At 41.5% G+C, this 10144-nt stretch overlaps 2 protein-coding genes across 6 annotated transcripts; both read right to left on the bottom strand.

Moving 5' to 3' along the window:
* Nucleotides 1–1586, bottom strand: LOC139291254 (heterogeneous nuclear ribonucleoprotein A0-like). Its single transcript, XM_070913224.1, has one exon. The coding sequence runs from the start codon at nucleotides 1544–1546 to the stop codon at nucleotides 650–652; it is 897 nt and encodes a 298-aa protein (XP_070769325.1). The 5' UTR covers nucleotides 1547–1586; the 3' UTR covers nucleotides 1–649.
* Nucleotides 1587–3895: 2309 nt separating this feature from the next.
* Nucleotides 3896–8809, bottom strand: LOC139290976 (heterogeneous nuclear ribonucleoprotein A0-like). 5 transcript variants are annotated; one of them, XM_070912827.1, is made up of 4 exons: nucleotides 6949–8809; nucleotides 6591–6741; nucleotides 6160–6262; nucleotides 3896–4005 (listed from the first exon to the last, which is right to left on the bottom strand). In XM_070912827.1, exon 1 carries the CDS (start codon nucleotides 8759–8761, stop codon nucleotides 7853–7855), a length of 909 nt encoding a protein of 302 aa, XP_070768928.1. In that variant the 5' UTR covers nucleotides 8762–8809; the 3' UTR covers nucleotides 3896–4005; nucleotides 6160–6262; nucleotides 6591–6741; nucleotides 6949–7852. The 5 variants fall into 5 exon arrangements, with proteins under 5 accessions (XP_070768928.1, XP_070768929.1, XP_070768930.1 ...); XM_070912828.1 differs by having other exon boundaries at nucleotides 7672–8809; XM_070912829.1 differs by having other exon boundaries at nucleotides 6591–6720; nucleotides 7672–8809.
* Between the last annotated feature and the right edge of the window lie 1335 nt (nucleotides 8810–10144).

Here is a 10144-nt window from a genome sequence, read left to right as displayed (position 1 = left end):
TCGATTTTCAAAACATTAAAAACTTTAATAAAAGCAGAATAAACATAGGGGTGAACTGAACACATGGGTTTCAAAACAGTTTTAATCTAAACAAAAGCCTGTAATGGGACGGGAAAAGTGGAAAAAGTAATTTACAAATGACGAAACAGTCCGTGACATTTCTCCAAAAGAAATACTCTGCCACGTGCGTTTAAGATCAAGAAACTCAAGCAATCGAGTCCCATGCTGCCCGACACTGCCACCAACTTTACTTAAAACCCTGAGTTCATGATGCAAAAATAACACACATCTGGCTGGTTTGCAAGACAAACAAACTCAATTCTGAGTTGAGAAGCAGTGACTGACATTGATTACGGCTTTACAAATGGTTCAAAACAAGTCCTTCCCCAACATAACAAAAGTACAATTCAATAATTCACAATTCTTAGTAGTAAAGTACATAATGTGTGGAATAAGAGGACAGATGGGGTCCGGGTGGGGGGAGCCAGGACTCAGAGGACAGTCTCATTCATTCCGTGTGGGTGATGGGCACTGCTCCCTTTAACTGACCCCTCACTCCAACTGGGCTTGTGTTATGTGTGTGTGTATGTAAATTCAAGTTCGTTGTAATCAATTTTCCCCATGAACATCTCAAAACTTGAGGGGGCCACTAATAACCACCGCTGAATCCACCACCCCTGCCGTAGCCACCGCCGCCTCTGTTGTAAGGAGCCCCGCTCCTGTAGGAATAGTTGCCCCCCTTCACTGCACCATAATTTGAGTGCTGCTGTCCATAGCCGTCCCCAAAGTCACCATTACTGTATCCACCCCCCATCTGGTTGTCGTAATCGTCGTATCCCCCGCCATATCCCCCGTAACCTCCTCCTCCACCGCCGCCGTTGTAACCCCCGCCACAGCCGTAGCCGCCTCCGTAGTTGCCGCCGTAGCCTCCTGCGTAGCCGCCACCTGCTCTTCCGCCGCCATAGTTATGCATTCCTCTTCCCCGACCTCTTCCCCCTCGGCCGCCGGTGGACATTTCCTGCTTGGTCAAAGCTTTCTTCACCTCCACCTTGTTCCCGTTGATGGTGTGATATTTGGTCAGCACCGCTTTGGTGGCGGAGTCGGTGTCCTCAAAGAAGACAAAGCCGAAGCCTCTCTTCCTGCCGGTCTGCTTGTCAGAGATGATCTCGGCCTTCTCCACCACGCCGAACTGGGAGAAGTACTCGGTCAAGTTGTCCGGCTCTATGTGGTCTTTCACACCGCCGACGAAGATCTTCTTTACATTAGCGAGGATGTCTGGGTTGTTAGCATCCTCTCGTGCTATGGCCCTTTTCACTTCCACGTCTTGGCCTTCGACGACATGTGGGTTAGCCGCCATTGCTGCGCCGGCCTCCTCCGGTGTCGAGTAGGTGATAAAGCCGAAACAGCGGGACCGTCCGAGTTGCTGGTTCATAACCACTACGCAGTCGTTGAGCGTACCGAACTGTTCGAAATGACTGCGGACGCCATCTTCTGTGGTATCCACCTTCAAACCGCCGACAAAAAGCTTGCAAAGTTTGGTCGACATGATCGAATTTCTTGTGAGGATGGTATGCAGAGACCGTCCCTCTTCTTCTTCTTCAATGAACAACGTCAGGGCGGGCCGTTTGAGTCACTTGCCTTCGTAAGACGTATTTGGCGCTGATTGGTCATCTTGAAAAAATCATCACCCCCATTGGCTCGCTGGCGAATCACGTTGTTGCTGCCTTCAAGTGATATCGGAAATCTTACGTTCAATTGCTGAGGAGAAAGGGAAGCGTGGATTTCTACCTTTTGTGATCGTTCGTTTTGTTCTAGTACCGTACAAAGCACATTAATAAAGCTATGTCCCAATTAATTCCCTTAGCGTATATAATTGGTACTGTAAAACCACCAAACAAAGCTAGACAGCACAGATACTGCCTATTTTAATATACCAGACTTCAGCCTTTCATCGCTGTAAAGCCCTTGCGTTCTTTAAATACACCGGAAATCGACATTTTACTAGATTACTAGATTTTTTACTAGAACTACAGATGACTACAAATAATTCTAGACCAGGAAAGACAGTTACAAAGTCCTGGTCTAAAGCTAAATTAATCATGACCTTTTTATATGCAGACCACCAATTTGAAGGGTATCCAAACAGAATCTCCAATAGGCTACATGGAGAACAGTGTGTTGCCTAGAAAGTGGCATAATCTAACTGATTGAGGGCTTGAGCAGAAACATATTTGCCTTGTTTTATTGAAATGCCAGTTATCTTGCATAACAAACATTTCACTGTGCATCAGCCTTATTGTAATACAAAGAAGCATCAACACACTGAGCAAACAACAAATTGTTGTGATTGTGCTTAACAGTTTTGGTTTCTTTTTGATGAACAGTGCTGACTCACTTAGATATTTGATTTTCCTTTACAAAATTCTACGTCTTCATACTACTGTATTTTTGATATGTGCTATCATGGCTGTGGACATAACGGCTGTCTCTCTTCGCTCTTACTGTACGGACAAACTAAATGTGCACATCACGTGTCAACGTTAATGTCGTCTTCTAGCTATTTATTTTTGACTTCAAACAGGGAGAACTGGTCACACTGGTCTTTAACCCATGGCCAAGACATAGACTGAAGCGCCAACACACTCAGTCAACTACAAATTACACATAACACAATTTTAGTTTTTTTGATTAACAGTGCTGACCCATTTATGGGATTTTTTTCCTTAAGGGGCTTAGTGTCGGCCTAAACCGTTGAGATCTATGCCATTTTTCTGAGTCAGTCTTTTCACAGTAAGTGAGACTTGTCTCAGCCCCCTTGAAAGACTATTCAAGGTGTTTTTCCAACCTAGTTCAAAAGAATTTGAAGGGCATTAATGCATGTTGCAACATGTACACGTTTTGTTCCAGTACCAGCTTTTTTTTGACACAGACTTGTCACCAGGAAAACTGCAGTATCAGTTTTGGGAAACCATTCAACTGTTAAACCAGGTTTTTCTCTTGTAATTTCTTTCAAATTTAGCACTAGCGCTACACTCAGCTCTTTATTTTTGATTTGTCTGACCCCCAAATCAAATGCTACATTCTTTTAAAGGCACCCTGTGGAGTTTCTGACTTCTAGTACCACTATGGAGCAGTTTTTTTTCTCTGTGTGGGTCGCTGTTTTGTCAGTCTTGTGCACACACAGATGATGCAATACACACTCCTGCCATTGATTTCAAACTATTCCACTAACATACAGGTGGCTGTAATGCACCCCCAAAGGCAAAGAAGGCAGTGGCAAGCCGGTTAACACAGATATAAACAATGCAGGATTTAAAATACTTATATCAGCTGTGAAAATGTTATTTGAGGAAGGAAATGCATTCGTTAGACCTCAAGGTTAAACACAATGCATTTTGGTGAGTAACACTGAATGTTTGTTTACATGAAAACTCCACATGGCACCTTTAAAATTATATCTAAAGATGCAGAAACCATGTAATTTAGGCTGTAAATGGGAGACACACATTGAGGCGATACCTGTCACAAAAGTATCTTTGTAGATCCTTTGGTTTCACTCAGGCAAAAACTATGACATTACCACAGCCCAGCCAAGCCTGTTGCCAGCTCCAAAAATGTAATGCATTGAATTGGACACGTTATAGTACTCCTAAGACCTGATAATGTACTCAGATCAGAACTTGATTCCAACCTGGTTGAATGAAACACAAATGCATCCACCAACTTTTCATCTTTGGCCTCAACACCTCTGCAAAACATATCTGTCCAACGGAATTGAAATAATCAGTGCGACAATGAGTTCACAACCTTATTTTGACCCCTTTGACATGTTTCACTCCCAGGGACACATGCAACCAAACTATCCTCAATGTCAAAAAGTAACATAACAAGTCTCTTGGTGTATAAAAATATATAGATTTATTGTATATTCATAAAAAGTACGGCCAACATAACAGATGTTTCCTTTTCCTATGGGATGGTCAGAAATCGTCAAGCACCATTATCCTATAAAAGGTGAGAGAACAAAAGTAAAATGTACACTCCCATCACTGTGTCAAGCATCACTTAAAACACACAGCACTTTTGTCACACACAACGTTGCAACTTATGTGTCACGATAGGTCTCCGGGGGTTTAGTTCTAGGAATGCCCTTTCCTCCAACTTCATAAAACAGGGAATACTTCTTTAACGTTCCTCTGTTGAAGTGGAGCTTGTTTTACTCACGTCAATGGCAGTTTTATTTTCAGATATTCTCTAACTGCAGTGGTGGAGGAAGTGTTCAGATCCTTTACTTAAAATGATCTAAATAATCTACTTAAAGGTTCTAATACCAAGTTGTGTAGCTTCACCACTACAAGTAGTACAAGTCCTGAATTCAAAACCTTACTTGAGTGTGTAAGTATCAGCTAAATTTACAGTGTTTGGATTAATATTACTGCTGCATTAATGTGTATGTTGCACTTTACTGCTGTAGCAGTTTATGGTTGAGCTAATTTTAACTACTCCATATATTGTTGGGTACAGCCATGCAAGACATTCTATAAGATCGTAATAGTGAAGTAGTTTCTCAACACAAACGAACACTTAATCCATCAGTTTCTAATTCAAAGTATCCAAACATTGTAACTGAAGCTGTCAGACAAATGTAGTGGGGTAAAAAGTACAATATTCACCTCTGAGATGTAGTGGAGAAGAAATATAAAGTTGAATAAAATGGAAAACACTCAAAGCTTAAGTACCTCAAATTTTTACTTCAGAACAGTACTTGAATAAATGTACGTAGTTACATTCCACCACTGCAATAAAAGGCACCACTGCTAAATGAAAGAAGCAAGTCCAGTTTATATTGTCAGATGTATTGTTTGCTCATCTAGAGTTCAAGCTCTCTGGTTACTCCAGCTCATTTTTTAAAACTGATGTGAGAGTATGACTGAGAGCACTTAAAGCATTGATCTTTGCTGCTCGATTCATAGCATTTCAATTTACCAATAAAATAAAAATCACTTTGGTCAGCAGACTTGAAGACCTAAAACACCACAATAGCACCATACATTTGCTTCAAGGATGCTGCCTACTGTGCTTCCATCGGCTTCTGAATTTTAAACTGGGGAAAAAAAACAAAAAAACAACGCACCTCTTCTGGAACTGTCAAATTTCTCAAGTCATTAAAAGATTTCAGGCCAGGGCCTTAACTTATACCTCCATAGCCTGTACAATACATATAGCAGGTGCATTAACAGATTAGTATTACAGATTCATGCCACATCAACTTCTGACCAGTATGATCCAACCTATTGTTTACGTATGATATTCTGTGACACCTCGTATTGTCTTCAAATGGTGAAGTACATTGTAAAAAAAGGGAATCGCATCACCCTGTATGACTTCATCATCTGCGTGCCTCATCTTGAAAGTCTGCAGCCAAATGTTAATCAATACAGGTGTGTCTTAAGACTCCAACTGCAATTGTATTGGGTTTTTGGGGCCTATGGAGAAATAATTTCACTGACACGTACCACAGGAGAAGGAAAAAAAAAAAAAACATTACTACCAAAGTTGTGTTCACATTTTATCCACCTATTTTATTTCAGGTATTGCTAAATTGGAAAAATACAACCATACTGTGGCCAAGCTCACACATGGCCTGAATTTATATTTAAAAAAACCTGTAGACTATTAAAAACACAAGACAAATATTATAGTCAAAGATTTATTATATTTTGAAACCCACAGTGCCCAAAATGCAAACTCTTTCTCCCAAGTGTTTTTCTTCTTGTTTAATACTGAAGATCTCCCTTCATTACTACTTTACCTCTTCAGGCCTGTAAAAGTCAAACAACCCTAGAGGAAGCAATCACTCACAACTCATGTCCACACAAAAGACCCTAAACCTGTGATGAAGGGTAACAAGTAGATTAGTAGACTTTTAAAAAGACCAAAAAGGTTGGAAACCACTAGCATCGTTTGGTCCAATATATCATATCACAGGTCCATCATCAACAGTCAGTGCTGGCCATTGGGAAAAGAACACTTGGGCACTGTGTTATCAAAATTCAGTTAAACTTTAAAAACCCATCAAATCTTCAATAAAACCTTTCAGATTAAAACCATGTTGAAATGCATTTAGCCCACACCATCCTTTGTGAAAACTGACTTCACCTGAGGGGGAGAAGGCACAACCACTCTCCGGTCCCCCCGTCGGCGTGGAGACACACACACCCCATCGTTTTCAGGGTGATGCAACCCAGGTTACCGAAGCAACCTGGAGGAGATGGGAGAGAAACAGAGTGAGAAACTGGGCGAAAACAAGGTTTTCTTGACGAGACACCAATTTACTCGTTCCATTATGTGATTTACGGTGGAACAACATTTGGGTCCCCTTCCACCCACTTAAAGTCCATTAAAGACCAAATTAAGTAAACCCCCCCCCTTTTTATTTTAAGATTAGCTACATAAGACGCATTGAGCTATGAGTTATAAGTTGTAGTAAGTTGTTTAAGATTAAATAATGGCACACTTGTGCACCATCTCATGAAGATATTCCATACATGGTTGACCAACACAGAGTGAAGACAGGTTGATTTACATACCTAGTTTGCTGGATGTGGATATCCTAAAGAGATATTTCAGACTCCTATCACAATCGACCCCAGGTAATCAACAGGGTCCTGATGTAGCCTACAAACAAACTGCTACGGCTATTTTGGCTGGGATAGCCTACTGGAATACGAGTAAGAACACCTAAATTAGGAATAATCAAAGTTAAATATCAGAGCCCTCATGCCCACATATTGATATGTATTCAAATATGTAAAAAAGAAAAATGTAAAAAAGTCATATTAGCAGTGTCTAAAAACCACATAATTTTAAAAACAAGGTCAAACCCTACAAAGCCTACATGCATTGGCTGTGGGTAGACTACAACCATTCTGTAACCATTTCACCCACCTGAGTGTAAGGGAATAAACTGTGGGGAAGATGCCATGTAACTAAAGGCAAGATGATGTCACTTATAAAACCTGTGGATGAACTTGAGGAAGCCTGGTTAAATAAGTAAAATAACTAAGCTAAGTGGTATAACGTTTTATTTAAAATGAACATACATAAGCATACCAAGGTGTTTTAACAGTAGGTTTTGTTCTCCAGACATGAAAGTATACAATATACATTAGATATTGCTACAGGTAATGAAAAATGAACAATATTTATAAACTATTACTATGCGTGAGGAGAGTTTGAGTACAATGTGGGAAGGAGGAAACAAGGAAACTGGATCCTGCAGTATCACGTGCCGCCTTTGCTGAATGACCCAAGTAAATAATTATACAAATTGATGTTATCAGACAGCTATGAAATCCAAGACCACAAAACATGCTTTTCTCATCCTCATACATTGAAATCACACTAAGTTTACTCCAGAAAACAAAATCTAATTGCTTAAAATGCAAATATTAGGATAATCAGAACTTGTCAGCAAAACAATCCTACATCGAAATTGAAACGAGTTAACGCAAATAAAAAAATACTGAACTCTAAACGACAGCTACACGCCGTTGGCGTGGGTACATAATAAAAAGGGATCACTGTTTTATTCTTCATTTACGTGTCCTAGATGAAGGGCAACAACCGCTGCCCGTTATTATCAGGTTTTCTGGGAAGTGACCTTCCTACCTGTTTGGGTTTTTGAGGTCTTCATTATGATTAGGGGGGGTCTCTGTGTCCGTATCTCTGCCGTTGTTGGATTTCACGGCAGACGCCCCGTTACTGAATTTGAGTTGAGCGTCCAAATCCTGGCAGGAGGTAATTTATGGTAGGGGGTGGGGGTGGTTGGTTTTCCATTGTGCAGTCTCATTTAGTAGCCGCCGCCATAGCCCCCCCTTGGGTAGCCGCCGCCGCCACCGCCGCCGCCTCTGGTGTAGGGAGCAGCGCTCCTCTGACCACCAAAGGGTGGCCCTTTCATGGGGCCATAACCAGAAGAATGCTGGCCATAGCCGCTGCCAAACTCGTTGTAGCCGTTTCCACCGCCATAGCCACTTCCCTGGTCTCCGTAGCCTCCCCCATAAGGTCCGCCGTACCCTCCTCCTCCATAGCCACCACAGTTGTAGCCTCCGCCATTTCCGTAGTTGTAGTTTCCGCCGTAGTCCCTGCTGCCGTAGCCATTTTGATTTCCCCTCATGCCCCTACCAGGTCTTCCTCTCGGCGACATACCGGTTCTGTTAGCCGCCTGCATCTCCTGCTTAGTCAGGGCTTTCTTTACCTCAACTTTGTGTCCATTGACTGTGTGGAATTTCACCACAACCGCCTTGTCGGCTGCGTCGTGATCGGTGAAGTAAACAAAGCCAAAGCCCCTCTTCTTCCCAGTCTCCTTCTCGGAGATGACTTCGGCCTTCTCGATTTCACCGTAGTGGGAGAAGTATTCGGTCAGATGGTCCTCTTCAATGTCGTCTTTCAGGCCACCAACGAAGATTTTCTTCACTTTCGCAAGGGCCTCTGGCTTGTTGGCGTCTTCTCTCGCCACGGCCCGCTTCACCTCGACCGTGTTGCCGTCGACGCTGTGCGGCCTAGCCGCCATGGCTGCGTCGGCCTCCTCTGGTGTAGAGTAGGTTACAAAGCCGAAACAGCGGGACCGCTGCAGCTGCTTGTTCACGACGACGACGCAGTCGGTGAGGGTACCGTACTGCTCGAAATGCTTGCGCACGCCATCGTCGTCGGTGTCTACGTTGAGTCCACCGACGAAAAGTTTGCAAAGCTGATCACTCATTTTTGAACAACGGCGAGCTGATAGTCACTCAACAACTTCAACAGTACACTAACCTCAAGATGGCGGAGGGTGACGAACGCAGCTGTATTTATACCGGAATGGTGTGACGACAGCTTCAATATCGGTAACACCTCTTCCGGTCCATTATTCTTTCTTTTGTGGTACAAAAGACAAAACATATAACGCTTAAAATTTATAAAACGACCCTATAAAACCACATAGATAAATATAAAATAAGAAAATATATTAACAGAATACGTTTCTGTGTTATGACCTGCAGTATCGTTGCTACCGAAATTGCAGGTTTTGTATCCCATGGTAACAAAATGCATCGATCAAATGCAGATGTTCTTATATTTATACATATGGAATCCGAAAAAAATAAACGCTAAAGCTACATTTTGTGATTGCTATATGACTGACTTTACTGATACTCACGCTGTATTCTTCTAATATGTCCTGATATGAAGCTTACAAGTCCATAAGGCCGAGTTAATAAAATGTGCGTTGGCTACTGAGTTGGGTTATACAGGGGTTTAAACCAAAACCACATTCTCAACCAAAAATGTAATGAAATCTGGCACACACTAAGGAACACAAGGATTGCACATAAGGCATTGAGACATGGGTGCTGATACCAGTTTATCAGACAAAAGGGAAACTTCAAATCATAATGCTAGTAAACAGCAGCGTGGTTAGTGTGCAGGAAGTTTAGTACCATACAGGCTATAAGTGGACTGGGTTCAAATGTTTCAATTTAAGTAGATTAAAAGTTTATGGCAGTGAGTGAAAAGGCAATGTAACAATTCAACATTTCATTTGCAGAACACCACTTACTTTGGTGTTTTAAATGATGTCTATTCTCATTTATTTTTAAAAATCTAGAGCCCAAACAATTAATCGAGTAGTCAATCGATTGATAATTAATTGCCAAAAAATGTGATAATTGACCAGTGGTTTAAGTAATTTTTGGCAACCATTCATTGGTTCCAGCTTTCCAATTTGAGGATTTGCTGCTTTTCTCTGTTTTATTTCACTGTAATTTGAATATTTTGGGGTAGTTGAGTCAAACAAAACAATTTTAGGATCTAACGGGCATTTTCTGCCATTTTATGGACTGAGCAATTAATGGTTGAATCGAAAAATGAATATAATTGTTAGTTGCTTGGAGCTCCCTCAACAAAACTTACACACATAAGTCTTGCTGGTGGCCCAGTCATTGTCTTTGGAGCCAAATTTAATTTGCACCTTGGTGATGTCACAAAATCAAGGTTTTGTTTTACAGAGTTTGGCTTTTGGAAAGAGCAATGAAAGAACACAAAGCCAATAGCACTGCCAAATCTAGTCAAATTTACCTAGTTTTTATCTTGCTCATGTATTTCC

The sequence above is a fragment of the Enoplosus armatus genome, chromosome 10 (genome assembly GCF_043641665.1).
Source record: "Enoplosus armatus isolate fEnoArm2 chromosome 10, fEnoArm2.hap1, whole genome shotgun sequence".
Taxonomy (NCBI): domain Eukaryota; kingdom Metazoa; phylum Chordata; class Actinopteri; order Centrarchiformes; family Enoplosidae; genus Enoplosus; species Enoplosus armatus.
The sequence above is the reverse complement of the archived record's forward strand: the minus strand, read 5'-3'. Positions and strand labels throughout refer to the sequence as shown.

Coding starts and splice junctions, on each gene's coding strand:
- LOC139290976 (XM_070912827.1), bottom strand. CDS start 8,761: ATGAGTGATCAGCTTTGCAAACTTTTCGTCGGTGGACTCAACGTAGAC.
- LOC139291254 (XM_070913224.1), bottom strand. CDS start 1,546: ATGTCGACCAAACTTTGCAAGCTTTTTGTCGGCGGTTTGAAGGTGGAT.